A 21,485-nucleotide genomic window follows, 5' to 3' on the forward strand; every position below is an offset into this window, starting at 1 on the left:
CCTGCCCGCTTGACCCTATCCCCTCCTCTCTTCTCCAGACCATTTCCGGAGACCTTCTCCCTTACCTCACCTCGCCCATCAACTCATCCCTGACCGCTGGCTACGTCCCTTCCGTCTTCAAGAGAGCGAGAGTTGCACCCCTTCTGAAAAAACCTACACTCGATCCCTCCGATGTCAACAACTACAGACCAGTATCCCTTCTTTCTTTTCTCTCCAAAACTCTTGAACGTGCCGTCCTTGGCCAGCTCTCCCGCTATCTCTCTCAGAATGACCTTCTTGATCCAAATCAGTCAGGTTTCAAGACTAGTCATTCAACTGAGACTGCTCTTCTCTGTATCACGGAGGCGCTCCGCACTGCTAAAGCTAACTCTCTCTCCTCTGCTCTCATCCTTCTAGACCTATCGGCTGCCTTCGATACTGTGAACCATCAGATCCTCCTCTCCACCCTCTCCGAGTTGGGCATCTCCGGCGCGGCCCACGCTTGGATTGCGTCCTACCTGACAGGTCGCTCCTACCAGGTGGCGTGGCGAGAATCTGTCTCCTCCACACGCGCTCTCACCACTGGTGTCCCCCAGGGCTCTGTTCTAGGCCCTCTCCTATTCTCGCTATACACCAAGTCACTTGGCTCTGTCATAACCTCACATGGTCTCTCCTATCATTGCTATGCAGGTGGCGAATCGCATCTCTGCATGTCTGGCAGACATATCAGTGTGGATGACGGATCACCACCTCAAGCTGAACCTCGGCAAGACGGAGCTGCTCTTCCTCCCGGGGAAGGACTGCCCGTTCCATGATCTCACCATCACGGTTGACAACTCCATTGTGTCCTCCTCCCAGAGCGCTAAGAACCTTGGCGTGATCCTGGACAACACCCTGTCGTTCTCAACCAACATCATGGCGGTGGCCCGTTCCTGTAGGTTCATGCTCTACAACATCCGCAGAGTACGACCCTGCCTCACACAGGAAGCGGCGCAGGTCCTAATCCAGGCACTTGTCATCTCCCGTCTGGATTACTGCAACTCGCTGTTGGCTGGGCTCCCTGCCGGTGCCATTAAACCCCTACAACTCATCCAGAACGCCGCAGCCCGTCTGGTGTTCAACCTTCCCAAGTTCTCTCACGTCACCCCGCTCCTCCGCTCTCTCCACTGGCTTCCAGTTGAAGCTCGCATCCGCTACAAGACCATGGTGCTTGCCTACGGAGCTGTGAGGGGAACGGCACCGCAGTACCTCCAGGCTCTGATCAGGCCCTACACCCAAACAAGGGCACTGCGTTCATCCACCTCTGGCCTGCTCGCCTCCCTACCACTGAGGAAGTACAGTTCCCGCTCAGCCCAGTCAAAACTGTTCGCTGCTCTGGCCCCCCAATGGTGGAACAAACTCCATCACGACGCCAGGACAGCAGAGTCAATCACCACCTTCCGGAGACACCTGAAACCCCACCTCTTCAAGGAATACCTAGGATAGGATAAGTAATCCTTCTCACCGCCCCCCTTAAATGATTTAGATGCACTATTGTAAAGTGGCTGTTCCACTGGATGTCAGAAGGTGAATTCACCAATTTGTAAGTCGCTCTGGATAAGAGCGTCTGCTAAATGACTTAAATGTAAAAATGTAAATGGAAGGACAGAGAGAGAGAGGGACGGACAGAGAGAGAGAGAGAGAGAGGGACGGACAGAGAGAGAGAGAGAGAGAGAGAGGGACGGACAGAGAGAGAGAGAGAGAGAGAGAGGGACGGACAGAGAGAGAGAGAGAGAGGGATGACAGAGAGAGAGGGACGACAGAGAGAGAAAGACAGAGAGAGAGACACTGATACCTCTGGAGAGAGAGAGAGAGACTGATACCTCTGGAGAGAGAGAGACAGGGACAGAGAGAGGGAGAGACCGACAGAGAGACAGAGAGAGAGAGAGGGACGACAGAGAGAGAGAAAGGGATGGACAGAGAGAGAGAGAGGGACGACAGAGAGAGAGAGAGGGACGACAGAGAGGGACGGACGACAGAGAGAGAGGGGGAAGGACAGAGAGAGGGACGGACAGAGAGGGACGGACAGAGAGAGAGAGGGGACCGGACAGAGAGAGAGACGGACGGACAGAGAGAGAGACGGACAGAGAGAGAGACGGACGGACAGAGAGAGAGACGGACGGACAGAGAGAGACGGACGGACAGAGAGAGAGACGGACGGACAGAGAGAGAGACGGACGGACAGAGAGAGACGGACGGACAGAGAGAGAGACGGACGGACAGAGAGAGAGACGGACGGACAGAGAGAGAGACGGACGGACAGAGAGAGAGACGGACGGACAGAGAGAGAGACGGACGGACAGAGAGAGAGACGGACGGACAGAGAGACGGACGGACGGACAGAGAGACGGACGGACGGACAGAGAGAGGGACGGACGGACGGACAGAGAGAGGGACGGACAGAGAGAGAGAGGGACGGACAGAGAGAGGGACGGACAGAGAGAGAGAAAGAGGGACGGACAGAGAGAGAGAAAGAGGGACGGACAGAGAGAGAGAAAGAGGGACGGACAGAGAGAGAGAAAGAGGGACGGACAGAGAGAGAGAAAGAGGGACGGACAGAGAGAGAGAAAGAGGGACGGACAGAGAGAGAGAAAGAGGGACGGACAGAGAGAGAGAAAGAGGGACGGACAGAGAGAGAGAAAGAAGGACGGACAGAGAGAGAGAAAGAGGGACGGACAGAGAGAGAGAGAGGGACGGACAGAGAGAGAGAGAGAGGGACGGACAGAGAGAGAGAGAGAGGGACGGACAGAGAGAGAGAGAGAGGGACGGACAGAGAGAGAGAGAGAGGGACGGACAGAGAGAGAGAAAGAAGGACGGACAGAGAGAGAGAAAGAGGGACGGACAGAGAGAGAGAGAGGGACGGACAGAGAGAGAGAGAGAGAGGGACGGACAGAGAGAGAGAGAGAGGGACGGACAGAGAGAGAGAAAGAGGGACGGACAGAGAGAGAGAGAGAGGGACGGACAGAGAGAGAGAGAGAGGGACGGACAGAGAGAGAGAGAGGGACGGACAGAGAGAGAGAGAGAGGGACGGACAGAGAGAGAGAGAGGGACGGACAGAGAGAGAGAGAGAGGGACGGACAGAGAGAGAGAGAGGGATGGACAGAGAGAGAGAGAGAAAGAGAGAGAGGGACGGACAGAAACAGAGAGAGGGACGGACAGAAACAGAGAGAGGGACGGACAGAGAGAGAGAGAGGGACGGACAGAGAGAGAGAGAGGAACGGACAGAGAGAGAGGGACGGACAGAGAGGACAGAGAGAGAGTGGGACGGACAGACAGAGAGGGACGGACAGACAGAGAGGGACGGACAGACAGAGAGGGACGGACAGACAGAGAGGGACGGACAGACAGAGAGGGACGGACAGACAGAGAGGGACGGACAGACAGAGAGGGACGGACAGACAGAGAGGGACGGACAGACAGAGAGAGACGGACAGACAGAGAGAGAGACCGAGAGAGAGTGGGACGGACAGACAGAGAGGGACGGACAGAGAGAGACACCGAGAGAGAGAGTGGGACGGACAGACAGAGAGGGACGGACAGAGAGAGACAGAGTGGGACGGACAGAAAGAGAGAGAGAGGGACGGACAGAAAGAGAGAGAGAGGGACGGACAGAAAGAGAGAGAGGGACGGACAGAGAGAGAGAGAGAAAGAGAGAGAGGGACGGACAGAAACAGAGAGAGGGACGGACAGAAACAGAGAGAGGGACGGACAGAGAGCGAGAGAGGGACGGACAGATAGAGAGGAACGGACAGACAGAGAGGGACGGACAGACAGAGAGAGAGACCGAGAGAGAGTGGGACGGACAGACAGAGAGGGACAGACAGAGAGAGACACCGAGAGAGAGAGAGAGAGTGGGACGGACAGAGAGAGAGAGAGAGGGACGGACAGAGAGAGACAGAGAGAGGGACGGACAGAAAGAGAGAGAGAGGGACGGACAGAAAGAGAGAGAGAGGGACGGACAGAAAGAGAGAGAGAGGGACGGACAGAAAGAGAGAGAGAGGGACGGACAGAAAGAGAGAGAGAGGGACAGACAGAAAGAGAGAGAGGGACAGACAGAAACAGAGAGAGGGACGGACAGAAACAGAGAGAGGGACGGACAGAAACAGAGAGAGGGACGGACAGAAACAGAGAGAGGGACGGACAGAAACAGAGAGAGGGACGGACAGAAACAGAGAGAGGGACGGACAGAAACAGAGAGAGGGACGGACAGAAACAGAGAGAGGGACGGACAGAAACAGAGAGAGGGACGGACAGAAACAGAGAGAGGGACGGACAGAGAGAGAGACGGACAGAGAGAGAGAGAGAGAGAGGGACGGACAGATAGAGAGGAACGGACAGAGAGGACAGAGAGACATTTCCCATGAAGACAGACAGACAGACAGGACAACATAATGATTGAGATGAATAGTTTCACATGAAGTTAATTTCATATCACATGTAACAAGACAGTTTAGTTACCTGGAGGAAATGGATGTGATCCTCTGTGTGTGAGAGCTGCTCCAGCTCAGTGCTTCTCTTCCTCAGCTCAGCGATCTCCTGCTTCAGTTGCTCCAGGAGTCCTTCAGCTTGACTCACTTGAGCCTTCTCTTGGGCTCTGATCAGCTCCTTCACCTCAGAGCTCCTTCTCTCAATGGAGCGGATCAGCTCAGTAAAGATCTGATCACTGTCCTCCACTGCTGACTGTGCAGAGCGCTGGAGAGAGAGAGAGAGAGAGAGAGAGAGAGAGAGAGAGAGACAGAGAAGGACAGAGAGAAGGACAGAGAGAAGGACAGAGAGACAGACAGACAGAGAGGGAGACAGAGAGAGAGAGCGAGAGAGAGACAGACAATAGGTTTAGTAGTAGTCTCTCTACACCTCATTGAGTCAGACCTCTGCCACCCTGCTCTCCAGGTCCACCAGGCCTTGTCCTCCCTCCTGGACAGACAGGTACAGAACACCTCTTGGTCCTGCTCTACTCTCCTCCCTCCTGGACAGACAGGTACAGAACACCTCTTGGTCCTGCTCTACTCTCCTCCCTCCTGGACAGACAGGTACAGAACACCTCTTGGTCCTGCTCTACTCTCCTCCCTCCTGGACAGACAGGTACAGAACACCTCTTGGTCCTGCTCTACTCTCCTCCCTCCTGGACAGACAGGTACAGAACACCTCTTGGTCCTGCTCTACTCTCCTCCCTCCTGGACAGACAGGTACAGAACACCTCTTGGTCCTGCTCTACTCTCCTCCCTCCTGGACAGACAGGTACAGAACACCTCTTGGTATATAATATATATCTCATATCATCATTCAGAACTTTAAGCATATCTTTGGGAGGACGCCCAGCCTGTTTGACAAAGATAAACAAAGATTTTTTTCCAAATTTGTGCTGACAAAATAATCAAATGTAATGTTTTTTAACAAAAACTCTACATGGAAAGCAGAAAGCTGTGATCAATTAAATACAACGTTAACTAGATATTATCTGTGTCATTTATAGCCTGGCACAGATAGTAAAAACTAAACATTAAATACAATAGCCGTCAACTAGATGTTATCTGTGTCATTTATAGCCTGGCACAGATAGTAAAACTACATTAAATACAACGTTAACTTGATATTATCTGTGTCATTTATAGCCTGGCACAGATAGTGAAACTACTGTAGCGACCCGCACAGACAGCTGTGTGTTATGTGTTCGGCTAGTAGCTGGTTGTGTTGTACTTACCAGTTCCCAGTGTTCGCGGGGTCCGACATGCCAATCAACCTGCTATCTGCCAATCACAGGAATGCCTGGGATGTTCTGATGCCGGGCATCCTGGTGGTTGGCGGAGTGGCGTGGAGGGGGCGGGGCATTGGAAGTTAAGCTTCAGCCTTTGTTCTCTCTCTGACGTCTGGGCTTCACAAGAGAAGGTCCCGATTGGCTTGTGGGGTATCTTTCATTTATTTGGCGTGAGCTCAGGCCAAACAGTAGCCTGTGTAAAGTTGCTAATAAACCGTCAATTCGTAACTCAATCCTCTGTCTGGACAATTGTTCCTTTATGATCGAGTCAGGTCATTACACTACATTAAATACAACGTTAGCTAGATATCATCGCCACATAACTTATGTCGAATTTAAAAGACACCGTTACCGTTAGTAACGTCTGTTACACTGTAACTTACAGGCAGCCTCACATAAAAACCTATTGGTTAACAAAGCTTTGATTATGACCAAAGTCTATAGTAGTGAAAACTCTCTCTCTCTATTCAAACTTACCACACATTCACATCACTGCCTCGACATGAATGTGTCCTGTCAGAGCCGTTTCCTGTCCGTTAACTGTTAACAGTCTCGAGCCACAGCTTAACCAATGAGCTACAAGGAGGACTGACAGTCACGAGCGGTGCAGCAGCCTCTGCAGCAGCAGCCTCCCCGGGTCCTAGTGCCCGCCCGGTAAGACGGTTAAGATGCGATGGAACGGTTGACGGAGAGAAAATAAATCACAGAGAAAATATATTGACTGATATATTGAATTGTTTAGGGAAGCTTTAGCTTTGGCTTTAATACATTCTGAAAATACTTGAAAATAAAAATAATAGTAGCCCTCCTCAGGAACAACAAAACCCTCACAGACCAACTTCTTCTTCTATGATATAATGGAGGTCCTCAAATCTTATTTTGGGGATATGGAGGCGTCTCGTGTGGCCAATAGCCTGGGGAAATGCATAGCGCCAAATTCAAATAATACGCGATAAAACTCAAACTTTCATTAAATCACACATGCAGGGTACTCAATTAAAGCTACACTCGTTGTGAATCCAGCCATTATGTCAGATTTTAAAAATGCTTTTCGGCGAAAGCATGAGAAGCTATTATCTGATAGCATGCACCCCCTGAACCACCTGAACGAGATGTAAACAAATGAATTAGCGTCGCCGGCGCTACACAAAACGCTGAAATAAAATATAAAACATGCATTACCTTTGACGAGCTTCTTTGTTGGCACTCCAATATGTCCCATAAACATCACAATTGGTCCTTTTTTTCGATTAATTCCGTCCATGTTTACCCAAAATGTCCATTTATAAAGCCCGTTTTGATCCAGAAAAAAACAGCTTTCCAAAACGCAACGTCATGACAAAACATTTCAAAAGTTGCTTAAAACTATGCCAAAATATTTCAAACTACTTTTGTAATCCAACTTTAGGTATTTTTAAACGTTAATAATCGATCAAATTGTTGACGGGGCGATCTGTATTCAATAACAGCAAGTCAACAATACATGCACGGTTTTCTCTCTTCCACAACATAATCCACAGTGTCACCTCTGCCTCTTCTTCGTTTCACCAATGATTAACTTCAACCCAAAGACTGGTGACATCCTGTGGAAGTTGTAGGAACTGTAAACTGGGCGCTATCTAATTTCCCTTGACAAAGACAATTCAGGGAACTGCCAGAGGGATTTTTGTTTTTCTGAACAGTTTTTCCTTGGGCTTTTGCCTGCTACATAAGTTCTGTTATAGTCACAGACATGATTGAACCAGTTTTAGAAACTTCAGAGTGTTTTCTATCCACACATACTAATCATATACATATACTATAGTCCTGGCATGAGTAGCAGGAAGTTGAACAACAAAACCCACATGCTTTTTATCAAAAAGTAGAAATGCTGCACCCTATCCTTTAAGAGGTGTGGTCCACAAACCAACGTTAAAGGTGCATGGCGCCACCTACTGTTCTGGAGTGTGTTCAATCACGGTTTACACCTCTAAATCCTCCAACCAAACTCAGTACTTCTGAGAAAATAAAAGAGTCCTACTAACTTCTAATAGACCCTCCCCCATCCCCCAAATCACTTCCAAGTGTAATGTTTACTGTTCATTTCTGATTGTTTATTTCACTTTTGTTTATTGTCTATTTCACTTGCTTTGACAATGAAACATATATTTCCATGCCAATAAAGCCCTATGAATTTAATTCAATTGAGAGAGAGACAGTTCCATTTTAATGTATAGGGGACATGAGTCGTCATGGTTACTCATGGTTATGTGATGATGCAGCCCAGTCGGTTACATGAACCAGTCTATTCTCTGAAAGGGGTCCAGACAGCCTGTTCCCAACAGTGGGGTCAGTGGGATTGAATAGGAGCCCCCCTCTCTCTCTCTCTGACTGGAGGAGAGAAGTGAAATGGTGTGTCTCCTCTGGTCAACAATACTCACCTTGAAAGACTCCACAGCCTGTTGGAGCTCCTTCAGCTCCTTCTCTCTCTCCTGGAATCTCTGCTGGACCTTCTGCTGACTCATCCCCAGCTGCCTCTGTGGAGAATCACTCTTCAATGAGCTATCCAGCTTTATTAGTCCAGTAGATCAATAGTATAGTAATGTGACATAGGACCCATAGAGAGGAAGGTCTACAATCCTGAGGAAGTCCCTTTACAATATTATATTATGTTGCTATGTGAATGATTATAGTTTTTATGGCAGGATTTCATGTATCAAGGTGTTGAGGCTGAACTTTGGACTCAAAAAACGCTATTCAGAATGATAATAGTGTTTGACTTTAGAAAATGGTGATACATTTGGAGAATCTGGGTTAACATGTCTATATACTCAAGGTTTGTGTTCATATTTGTGGATCCATTTCATATTGTATATAATATAATGATCTCATATTCAATCAGATTTAGTTCCTACTGTATTTTTAATTCTTTGTTTATCAGACAGCCACCAACAAGTTGTTCTGGTCTTACCTGTTTCTCAGTCCTCTCTGCTGCAGCTGACACTGTATCATGGCCTTTATGTTCATCCATTGTACACAGATAACAGATACACTGCTGATCGGTACGACAGTAAACCTCCAGCAGTTTGTCATGATGAGAGCAGATCTTCTCCTGTAGTTGTGCGTTGGCTTTGACCAGCTTGTGCTTCTTCAAAGCAGGAGATTCATAGTGAGATTGGAGGTGAGTCTCACAGTAAGAGGCCAGACACGCCAGACAGGACATGAGGGCTTTCTGCTTTCTGGTCCCAGTGCAGACATCACACACCACATCTCCAGGTCCAGCATAGCACAGAGCAGGAGGGGGAGCAGCCTGGAGTCCTGTCTTCCTCAGTTTCTCCACCACCTCAGCCAACATGTTATTTTTCATCAGCGTAGGTCTTGTAGTGAAGGTATGTCTGCACTGAGGACAGCTATAGACCCCTTTCAGAACATCCTGATCCCAGCAGCCCTCAATACAGCTCCTACAGTAACTGTGTCCACAGGGAATAACCACCGGCTCCTTCAGTAGATCCAGACAGACAGAACAACAGAACTGGTCCTGGTCCAGCAGAACTCCCTGTTGAGCCATTTGGACGGTTGTTCACTCTCACACAGACACAGATCAGTTGCGTTTCCTCAGAAAAGAGTTTGTGGGAAGGGGAGGGACTTCCTGGTTCTGCCAGAGGGGTGGGGTTAGAAAGGAGGGAGGGGTTAGAGGAATGAAGGAAGAGAGAGAGGAACTGCATGCAACAGCAAGAGGGAGACAAATAGTTTTGTTCCAAGGTTAGAGCCCTTAACATGGAACAAATGACATAATGAATCTTAAAATGTGAGTTGTTAGAATATATGAAGGGTAACAGTTTCTATGAAGTACGTATGTATCATTATTTTAATGACCTTTATAATGCCTTATAATACACCTATGTGTTGTAATTAATCAATAAGGACTGAGGAGGTGTGGTATATAGTTAATATACAGTACCACAGATAAGGACTGAGGAGGTGTGGTATATAGTTAATATACAGTACCACAGATAAGGACTGAGGAGGTGTGGTATATAGTTAATATACAGTACCACAGATAAGGACTGAGGAGGTGTGGTATATAGTTAATATACAGTACCACAGATAAGGACTGAGGAGGTGTGGTATATAGTTAATATACAGTACCACAGATAAGGACTGAGGAGGTGTGGTATATAGTTAATATACAGTACCACAGATAAGGACTGAGGAGGTGTGGTATATAGTTAATATACAGTACCACAGATAAGGACTGAGGAGGTGTGGTATATAGTTAATATACAGTACCACGGATAAGGACTGAGGAGGTGTGGTATATAGTTAATATACAGTACCACAGATAAGGACTGAGGAGGTGTGGTATATAGTTAATATACAGTACCACAGATAAGGACTGAGGAGGTGTGGTATATAGTTAATATACAGTACCACGGATAAGGACTGTTCTTAGAAAAGACACAACGCAGATTGAGAATTATCTAACACTTTCAAAAATACAATCAAACTTTAAAAATAGCCATAAGGAAGACTAGATACAGTGGGGCAAAAAAGTATTTCGTCAGCCACCAATTGTGCAAGTTCTCCCACTTAAAAAGATGAGAGAGGCCTGTAATTTTCATCATATGTACACTTCAACTATGACAGACAAAATGAGAAAAAAATCCAGAAAATCACATTTAATCACATTTAATGAAGTTATTTGCAAATTATGGTGTAAAATAAGTATTTGGTCAATAACAAAAGTTTGAAGTGTACGTATGATGAAAATTACAGGCCTTAGTATAGTGATAGTGGTAGTGGGGTGGTAGATGTCTAGTCTCCCTTATGGCTCTAATCTGATAGTGGTAGTGGGGTGGTAGATGTCTAGTCTCCCTTATGGCTCTAATCTGATTGTGGTAGTGGGGTGGTAGATGTCTAGTCTCCCTTATGGCTCTAATCTGATAGTTGTAGTGGGGTGGTAGATGTCTAGTCTCCTTTATGGCTCTAATCTGATAGTGGTAGTGGTGTGGTAGTTGTCTAGTCTCCCTTATGGCTTATGGCAGTTGTGGGTGAACAGGGAGTACAGGAGGGGACTGAGCACGCACCCCTTAGGCTTCAGATTCTTTCAAACAATTAATTATAAGATTTACAACAATGGAGTAGTTAACCGATCCGAATCATTTTCTAGAAACTACTTCCTCTCCTCTATATGACAGTTAGTGTGTAGAAACTGAGTATAGAAAAGCTTGTCTGTTCAGATTGCACACTCTTCTCTGTTACTTCCTGCCCGTTTCTATAGAGATGACTTCCTTCAGATAGAACTGAAACGGGATGTGTCACACCCTGCGGTCGTAACCCAAACGGCTCTGAGCTGTACGGCCTTGTGACTAAGTCACACAAAGACAAGCCTGAATCAGCGAAGTAATACGAGCACATAACAAGAGACAATTCTCTAAGGTTAACTCAACATAGCATGTCTAATCTACATATCATTTTGTCCACCATTGCTGCCCATCAGGAAGTCCATGATCCAGTTGCAGAGGGAGGTGTTTAGTCCCAGGCTCCTTAGCTTAGCTTAGCATTCTCATGTAACTGATCCTGTTGTCCAGGTGGGAAAGGGCAGTGTAGAGTGCCATTGGGATTGCGTCATCTGTGGATCTGTTGGGGCGGTATGTGAATTGGAGTGGGTCTAGGGTTTCCAGGATGATGCTGTTGATGTCTGATTTGATTTCAATAGGGGCACCTACAGTGGGGAGAACAATTATTTGATACACTGCAGATTTTGCAGGTTTTCCTACTTACAAAGCATGTAGAGGTCTGTAATTTTTATCATAGGTACACTTAAACTGTGAGGGACGGAATCTAAAACAAAAATCAAGAAAATCACATTGTATGATTTTAAGTAATTAATTTGCATTCTCCACAGCCATTAAACTCTAAGTGTTTTAACCTTTTTTAAACTAGACAAGTCAGTTAAGAACAAATTCGTATTTACAATGACGGCCTACCCCGGACAACGCTGGGACAATTGTGCTCCACCCTATGGGACTCCCAATCACGGCCGGTTGTGATACAGCCTGGATTCAAACCAGGGACTGTAGTGACACCTCTTGTACTGAGATGCAGTGCCTTTGACCACTGTGATACAGCCTGGATTCAAACCAGGGACTGTAGTGACACCTATTGTACTGAGATGCAGTGCCTTAGGCCCCTGTGATACAGCCTGGATTCAAACCAGGGACTGTAGTGACACCTATTGTACTGAGATGCAGTGCCTTAGGCCCCTGTGATACAGCCTGGATTCAAACCAGGGACTGTAGTGACACCTATTGTACTGAGATGCAGTGCCTTAGGCCCCTGTGATACAGCCTGGATTCAAACCAGGGACTGTAGTGACACCTATTGTACTGAGATGCAGTGCCTTAGGCCCCTGTGATACAGCCTGGATTCAAACCAGGGACTGTAGTGACACCTATTGTACTGAGATGCAGTGCCTTAGGCCCCTGCGCCACTCAGGAGCAGCGATCTAAGACTGAGCCGTTGAGGCGTTGGAAAACCTCCCTGGTCTTTGTGGTTGAATCTGTGTTTGAATTCCACGGAGGGACCTCACAGATAAACTATATATACACTATATATACAGCAGTATGTGGACACCCCTTACAGATACACTATATATACAGCAGTATGTGGACACCCCTTACAGATACACTATATATACAGCAGTATGTGGACACCCCTTACAGATACACTATATATACAGCAGTATGTGGACACCCCTTACAGATACACTATATATACAGCAGTATGTGGACACCCCTTACAGATACACTATATATACAGCAGTATGTGGACACCCCTTACAGATACACTATATATACAGCAGTATGTGGACACCCCTTACAGATACACTATATATACAGCAGTATGTGGACACCCCTTACAGATACACTATATATACAGCAGTATGTGGACACCCCTTACAGATACACTATATATACAGCAGTATGTGGACACCCCTTACAGATACACTATATATACAGCAGTATGTGGACACCCCTTACAGATACACTATATATACAGCAGTATGTGGACACCCCTTACAGATACACTATATATACAGCAGTATGTGGACACCCCTTACAGATACACTATATATACAGCAGTATGTGGACACCCCTTACAGATACACTATATATACAGCAGTATGTGACACCCCTTACAGATACACTATATATACAGCAGTATGTGACACCCCTTACATATACACTATATATACAGCAGTATGTGGACACCCCTTACAGATACACTATATATACAGCAGTATGTGGACACCCCTTACAGATACACTATATATACAGCAGTATGTGGACACCCCTTACAGATACACTATATATACAGCAGTATGTGGACACCCCTTACATATACACTATATATACAGCAGTATGTGGACACCCCTTACAGATACACTATATATGCAGCAGTATGTGGACACCCCTTACAGATACACTATATATACAGCAGTATGTGGACACCCCTTACAGATACACTATATATACAGCAGTATGTGACACCCCTTACATATACACTATATATACAGCAGTATGTGGACACCCCTTACAGATACACTATATATACAGCAGTATGTGGACACCCCTTACAGATACACTATATATACAGCAGTATGTGGACACCCCTTACAGAAGTGAAACTTCAGAAAAAAAAAACAATAAAGAAACCAACGACCGAATAGCTTTCTTCAACTACCTGCACACAAACAAGGAACAAGATCCCACACAGAAGGAGGGAAAGGGCTGCCTAAGTATGATGCCCAATCAGAGACAACGATAGACAGCTGTCCCTGATTGGTAACCATACCCGGCCAAAACATAGAAACACAAATCATGTGTAAATATTTGTATGAACAGAACAAGCTTCAACAACTGAGACGTAAACTGAACAAGTTCCAAAGACATGTGACTAACAGAAATGGAATAATGTGTCCCTGAACAAAGGGGGGTCAAAATCAAAAGTAACAGTCAGTATCTGGTGTGGCCACCAGCTGCATTAAGTACTGCAGTGCATCTACTCCTCATGGACTGCACCAGATTTTCCAGTTCTTGCTGTGAGATGTTACCCCACTCTTCCACCAAGGCATCTGCAAACCCTCCGGTCCAACAGGTCCCAGACGTGCTCAATGTTATTGTCTTTTTATTTTTATTTCACCTTTATTTCGTCGAGAACAAGTTCGTCGAGAACAAGTTCTCATTTACAACTGCAACCTGGCCAAGATAAATCATAGCAGTGTGAACAGACAACACAGAGTTGCACATGGAGTAAACAATTAACAAGTCAATAACACAGTAGAAAAAAAGAGAGTCTATATACATTGTGTGCAAAAGGCATGAGGAGGTAGGCGAATAATTACAATTTAGCAGATTAACACTGGAGTGATAAATGATCAGATGGTCATGTGCAGGTAGAGATACTTGTGTGCAAAAGAGCAGAAAAGTAAATAAACAAAAACAGTATGGGGATGAGGTAGGTAAATTGGGTGGGCTATTTACCGATGTACTATGTACAGCTGCAGCGATCGGTTAGCTGCTCAGATAGCAGATGTTTAAAGTTGGTGAGTGAGATAAAAGTTCCAGTCACAGGCAGCAGAGAACTGGAAGGAAAGGCAGCCAAAGGAGGTGTTGGCTTTAGGGATGATCAGTGAGATACACCTGCTGGAGCGCGTGCTACGGATGGGTGTTGCCGAGAATGAAGCAAGGGCCAACCAACAAGAGCATACAGGTCGCAGTGGTGGGTGGTATAGGGTGCTTTAGTAACAAAACGGATGGCACTATGATAAACTGTATCAGTTTGCTGAGTGGAGTATTGGAAGCCATTTTGTAGATGACATCGCCAAAGTCGAGGATTGGTAGGATAGTCAGTTTGGCGGCGTGAGTGAAGGAGGCTTTGTTGCGAAATAGAAAGCCGATTCTAGATTTGATTTTGGATTGGAGATGTTTGATATGAGTCTGGAAGGAAAGTTTACAGTCTAGCCAGACACCTAGGCACTTATAGATGTCCACATATTCTAGGTCGGAACCATCCAGGGTGGTGATGCTAGTCGGGCGTCGGGTGCAGGCAGCGAACGGTTGAACACTATCTAGAAGACAGAGACATATCATTACATACAGTATAGAACACCATCTAGTAGACATATCATTACATACAGTATAGAACACCATCTAGTAGACATATCATTACATACAGTATAGAACACCATCTAGTAGACATATCATTACATACAGTATAGAACACCATCTAGTAGACATATCATTACATACAGTATAGAACACCATCTAGAAGACATATCATTACATACAGTATAGAACACCATCTAGAAGACATATCATTACATACAGTATAGAACACCATCTAGAAGACATATCATTACATACAGTATAGAACACCATCTAGAAGACATATCATTACATACAGTATAGAACACCATCTAGAAGACATATCATTACATACAGTATAGAACACCATCTAGTAGACATATCATTACATACAGTATAGAACACCATCTAGAAGACATATCATTACATACAGTATAGAACACCATCTAGTAGACATATCATTACATACAGTATAGAACACCATCTAGTAGACATATCATTACATACAGTATAGAACACCATCTAGAAGACATATCATTACATACAGTATAGAACACCATCTAGAAGACATATCATTACATACAGTATAGAACACCATCTAGTAGACATATCATTACATACAATATAGAACACCATCTAGAAGACATATCATTACATACAGTATAGAACACCATCTAGTAGACATATCATTACATACAGTATAGAACACCATCTAGTAGACATATCATTACATACAGTATAGAACACCATCTAGAAGACATATCATTACATACAGTATAGAACACCATCTAGTAGACATATCATTACATACAGTATAGAACACCATCTAGAAGACATATCATTACATACAGTATAGAACACCATCTAGTAGACATATCATTACATACAGTATAGAACACCATCTAGTAGACATATCATTACATACAGTATAGAACACCATCTAGTAGACATATCATTACATACAGTATATAACACCATCTAGAAGACATATCATTACATACAGTATAGAACACCATCTAGTAGACATATCATTACATACAGTATAGAACACCATCTAGAAGACATATCATTACATACAGTATAGAACACCATCTAGAAGACATATCATTACATACAGTATAGAACACCATCTAGAAGACATATCATTACATACAGTAAAGAACACCATCTAGTAGACATATCATTACATACAGTATAGAACACCATCTAGTAGACATATCATTACATACAGTATAGAACACCATCTAGTAGACATATCATTACATACAGTATAGAACACCATCTAGAAGACATATCATTACATACAGTATAGAACACCATCTAGTAGACATATCATTACATACAGTATAGAACACCATCTAGTAGACATATCATTACATACAGTATAGAACACCATCTAGTAGACATATCATTACATACAGTATATAACACCATCTAGAAGACATATCATTACATACAGTATAGAACACCATCTAGTAGACATATCATTACATACAGTATATCATAGATGTGTAGATCCTTTATATTTCCTGTACCTCTTTCCATGACAGTAGCCTTATTACTGGTTTGGGTTACTGCTGCTGGTACAGTGGAGGAATGAGGCATCACAGTACCTGTTACACCACTGTACCACCAGGACCAATTACACACCAATAAACACACTGTAATGTAAAGTGTCACATCATTCTCAATGATCAGTCTGTACATACAGTATTCATTTCACCTACAGTACATTGTATCCATTTCAAGTCCCCCTCCCCCATTGTAGCTAATTATCTACAACACATTGTACACTTTTACAACCACGTATGAGTTATTATGGACGCTTATAGTTAGTATCACAGCACATCAGTTTAAGACTTTACAACATTCATTAAAAGCATTATAGATATGTACTTCATAGAAACTGTTACCCTTTATATATTCTAACCACTCTATTTAATTTATTCCATATTAAGGGTCCTAACCTAGGAACTAAAATATTGTCTCCTTCTCAACTTTGCCTCTCTCTCTCCCTCCCGTCCTCTAACCCCTCCCTCTCTCACTCCCTCCTTCCCTCCCTCTAACCCCAGCCCTCTGGCAGAACCAGGAAGTCCCTCCCCCTCCCACAAACTCTCTTCTGAGGAAACGAAACTGATCTGAGTCTCTCTGTCGTCTGCCTGTGTGAGAGTGAACAACCGTCCAAATGGCTCAACAGGGAGTTCTGCTGGACCAGGACCAGTTCTGTTGTTCTGTCTGTCTGGATCTACTGAAGGAGCCGGTCACTATTCCCTGTGGACACAGTTACTGTAGGAGCTGTATTGAGGGCTGCTGGGATCAGGATGTTCTGAAAGGGGTCTATAGCTGTCCTCAGTGCAGAGAGACCTTCACTCCAAGGCCTAATCTGAGGAAAAATAACATGTTGGCTGAGCTGGTGGAGAAACTGAGGAAGACAGGACTCCAGGCTGCTCCCCCTCCTGCTCTGTGCTATGCTGGACCTGGAGATGTGGCGTGTGATTTCTGCACTGGGACCAGAAAGCAGAAAGCCCTCATGTCCTGTCTGGCATGTCTGGCCTCTTACTGTGAGACTCACCTCCAACCTCACTATGAGTCTCCTGCTTTCAAGAAGCACAAGCTGGTCAAAGCCACCGCACAACTACAGGAGAAGATCTGCTCTCATCATGACAAACTGCTGGAGGTTTACTGTCGTACCGATCAGCAGTGTATCTGTCTGCTGTGTACAATGGATGAACATAAAGGCCATGATACAGTGTCAGCTGCAGCAGAGAGGACTGAGAAACAGGTAAGACCAGAACAACTTGTTGGTGGCTGTCTGATAAACTAAGAATTAAAGATACAGTAGGAACTAAATCTGTTTGAATATGAGATCATTATATTATATACAATATGAAATGGATCCACAAATATGAACACAAACCTTGAGTATATAGATATGTCAACCCAGATTCTCCAAATGTATCACCATTTTCTAAAGTCAAACACTATTATCATTCTGAATGGCATTTTATGAGTCCAAAGTTCAGTCTCAACTCTTTGATACATGTAGGCCTACCATAAAAACTATAATCATTCACATAGCAACATAATATAATATTGTAAAGGGACTTCCTCAGGATTGTAGACCTTCCTCTCTATGGGTCCTATGTCACATTACTATACTATTGATCTACTGGACTAATAAAGCTTGATAGCTCATTGAAGAGTGATTCTCCACAGAGGCAGCTGGGGATGAGTCAGCAGAAGGTCCAGCAGAGATTCCAGGAGAGAGAGAAGGAGCTGAAGAAGCTCCAAAAAGCTGTGAAGTCTTTCAAGGTGAGTATTGTTGACCAGAGGAGACACACCATTTCACTTATCTCCTCCAGTCAGAGAGAGAGGGAGAGGGGCCCCTATCCAAGCCCACTGACCCCACTGTTGGGAACAGGCTGTCTGGACCCCTTTCAGAGAATAGACTGGTTCATGTAACCAACTGGGCTGCCTCATCACATAACCATGAGTAACAATGACCGACTCATGTCCCCTATACATTAAAATGGAACTGTCTCTCTCTCAATTGAATTAAATTCATAGGGCTTTATTGGCATGGAAATAATATATGTTTATGTTGCCAAAGCAAGTGAAATAGACAATAAACAAAAGTGAAATAAACAATCAGAAATGAACAGTAAACATTACACTTGGAAGGGATTTGGGGGATGGGGAGGGTCTATTAGAAGTTAATAGGACTCTTTTATTTTCTCAGAAGAACTTAGTTGGGTAGGAGGATTTAATGGTGTAAACCGTGATTGAACACACTCCAGAACAGTAGGTGGCGCCATGCACCTTTAACGTTGGTTTGAGGATCTCCATTATATCATAGAAGAAGTTGGTCTGTGAGGGTTTTAATGTTGGTTTGTGGACCACACCTCTTAAAGGATAGAGTGCAGCATTTCTACTTTTTGATAAAAAGCGTGCAAAATTTCAACTTCCTGCTACTCATGCCAGGACTATAGTATATGCATATGATTAGTATGTGTGGATAGAAAACACTCTGAAGTTTCTAAAACTGGTTCAATCATGTCTGTGACTATAACAGAACTTATGTAGCAGGCAAAAGCCCAAGGAAAAACTGTTCAGAAAAACAAAAATCCCTCTGGCAGTTCCCTGAATTGTCTTTGTCAAGGGAAATTATATAGCGCCCAGTTTACAGTTCCTACAACTTCCACAGGATGTCACCAGTCTTTGGGTTGAAGTTAATCATTGGTGAAACGAAGAAGAGGCAGAGGTGACACTGTGGATTATGTTATGGAAGAGAGAAAACCGTGCATGTATTGTTGACTTGCTGTTATTGAATACAGATCGCCCCGTCAACAATTTGATCGATTATTAACGTTTAAAAATACCTAAAGTTGGATTACAAAAGTAGTTTGAAGTATTTTGGCATAGTTTTAAGCAACTTTTGAAATGTTTTGTCATGACGTTGCGTTTTGGAAAGCTGTTTTTTTTCTGGATCAAAACGGGCTTTATAAATGGACATTTTGGGTAAACATGGACGGAATTAATCGAAAAAAGGACCAATTGTGATGTTTATGGGACATATTGGAGTGCCAACAAAGAAGCTCGTCAAAGGTAATGCATGTTTTATATTTTATTTCAGCGTTTTGTGTAGCGCCGGCGACGCTAATTAATTTGTTTACATCTCGTTCAGGTGGTTCAGGGGGGTGCATGCTATCAGATAATAGCTTCTCATGCTTTCGCCGAAAAGCATTTTTAAAGTCTGACGTGTTGGCTGGATTCATAACGAGTGTAGCTTTAATCGAGTACCCTGCATGTGTGATTTAATGAAAGTTTGAGTTATCGCGTATTATTTGAATTTGGCGCTATGCATTTCCCCAGGCTATTGGCCACACGAGACGCCTCCATATCCCCAAAATAAGATTTGAGGACCTCCATTATATCATAGAAGAAGAAGTTGGTCTGTGAGGGTTTTGTTGTTCCTGAGGAGGGCTACTATTATTTTTATTTTCAAGTATTTTCAGAATGTATTAAAGCCAAAGCTAAAGCTTCCCTAAACAATTCAATATATCAGTCAATATATTTTCTCTGATTTATTTTCTCTCCGTCAACCGTTCCATCGCATCTTAACCGTCTTACCGGGCGGGCACTAGGACCCGGGGGAGGCTGCTGCTGCAGAGGCTGCTGCACCGCTCGTGACTGTCAGTCCTCCTTGTAGCTCATTGGTTAAGCTGTGGCTCGAGACTGTTAACAGTTAACGGACAGGAAACGGCTCTGACAGGACACATTCATGTCGAGGCAGTGATGTGAATGTGTGGTAAGTTAGAATAGAGAGAGAGAGTTTTCACTACTATAGACTTTGGTCATAATCAAAGCTTTGTTAACCAATAGGTTTTTATGTGAGGCTGCCTGTAAGTTACAGTGTAACAGACGTTACTAACGGTAACGGTGTCTTTTAAATTCGACATAAGTTATGTGGCGATGATATCTAGTTAACGTTGTATTTAATGTAGTGTAATGACCTGACTCGATCATAAAGGAACAATTGTCCAGACAGAGGATTGAGTTACGAATTGACGGTTTATTAGCAACTTTACACAGGCTACTGTTTGGCCTGAGCTCACGCCAAATAAATGAAAGATACCCCACAAGCCAATCGGGACCTTCTCTTGTGAAGCCCAGACGTCAGAGAGAGAACAAAGGCTGAAGCTTAACTTCCAATGCCCCGCCCCCTCCACGCCACTCCGCCAACCACCAGGATGCCCGGCATCAGAACATCCCAGGCATTCCTGTGATTGGCAGATAGCAGGTTGATTGGCATGTCGGACCCCGCGAACACTGGGAACTGGTAAGTACAACACAACCAGCTACTAGCCGAACACATAACACACAGCTGTCTGTGCGGGTCGCTACAGTAGTTTTACTATCTGTGCCAGGCTATAAATGACACAGATAATATCTAGTTAACGTTGTATTTAATGTAGTTTTACTATCTGTGCCAGGCTATAAATGACACAGATAATATCTAGTTAACGTTGTATTTAATGTAGTTTTACTATCTGTGCCAGGCTATAAATGACACAGATAACATCTAGTTAACGTTGTATTTAATGTAGTTTTACTATCTGTGCCAGGCTATAAATGACACAGATAATATCTAGTTAACGTTGTATTTAATGTAGTTTCACTATCTGTGCCAGGCTATAAATGACACAGATAATATCTAGTTAACGTTGTATTTAATGTAGTTTCACTATCTGTGCCAGGCTATAAATGACACAGATAATATCTAGTTAACGTTGTATTTAATGTAGTTTTACTATCTGTGCCAGGCTATAAATGACACAGATAATATCTAGTTAACGTTGTATTTAATTGATCACAGCTTTCTGCTTTCCATGTAGAGTTTTTGGTAAAAAACATTACATTTGATTATTTTGTCAGCACAAATTTGGAAAAAATTCTTTGTTTATCTTTGTCAAACAGGCTGGACGTCCTCCCAAAGATATGCTTAAAGTTCTGAATGATGATATGAGATATATATGTGTAGAGTAGAGTAGAGCAGGACCAAGAGGTGTTCTGTACCTGTCTGT

The 21,485-nt window shown here is 44.2% G+C and overlaps 2 protein-coding genes across 2 annotated transcripts in view; one reads left to right on the forward strand and one right to left on the reverse strand.

Annotated features, from left to right (window-relative positions):
• Positions 1-7,919: 7,919 nt before the first annotated feature.
• On the reverse strand, positions 7,920-9,345 carry LOC135532821 (E3 ubiquitin-protein ligase TRIM47-like). The gene is made up of 2 exons (XM_064960255.1): positions 8,724-9,345; positions 7,920-8,289 (listed from the first exon to the last, which is right to left on the reverse strand). Exons 1-2 carry the CDS (start codon positions 9,318-9,320, stop codon positions 8,044-8,046), a joined length of 843 nt encoding a protein of 280 aa, XP_064816327.1. The 5' UTR covers positions 9,321-9,345; the 3' UTR covers positions 7,920-8,043.
• A 7,670-nt stretch (positions 9,346-17,015) lies between these two features.
• Positions 17,016-21,485, forward strand: part of LOC135532823 (tripartite motif-containing protein 16-like) — a 25,651-nt gene continuing 21,181 nt past the window's right edge. The window contains exons 1-2 of the mRNA XM_064960256.1: positions 17,016-17,683; positions 18,118-18,213. Of these exons, the coding sequence (XP_064816328.1) occupies positions 17,087-17,683; positions 18,118-18,213 (693 nt within the window). The 5' untranslated portion in view covers positions 17,016-17,086. The remainder of the gene's footprint in view (positions 17,684-18,117; positions 18,214-21,485) is intronic.

Source organism: Oncorhynchus masou, unplaced genomic scaffold (genome assembly GCF_036934945.1).
Source record: "Oncorhynchus masou masou isolate Uvic2021 unplaced genomic scaffold, UVic_Omas_1.1 unplaced_scaffold_2048, whole genome shotgun sequence".
Lineage (NCBI taxonomy): Eukaryota > Metazoa > Chordata > Actinopteri > Salmoniformes > Salmonidae > Oncorhynchus > Oncorhynchus masou.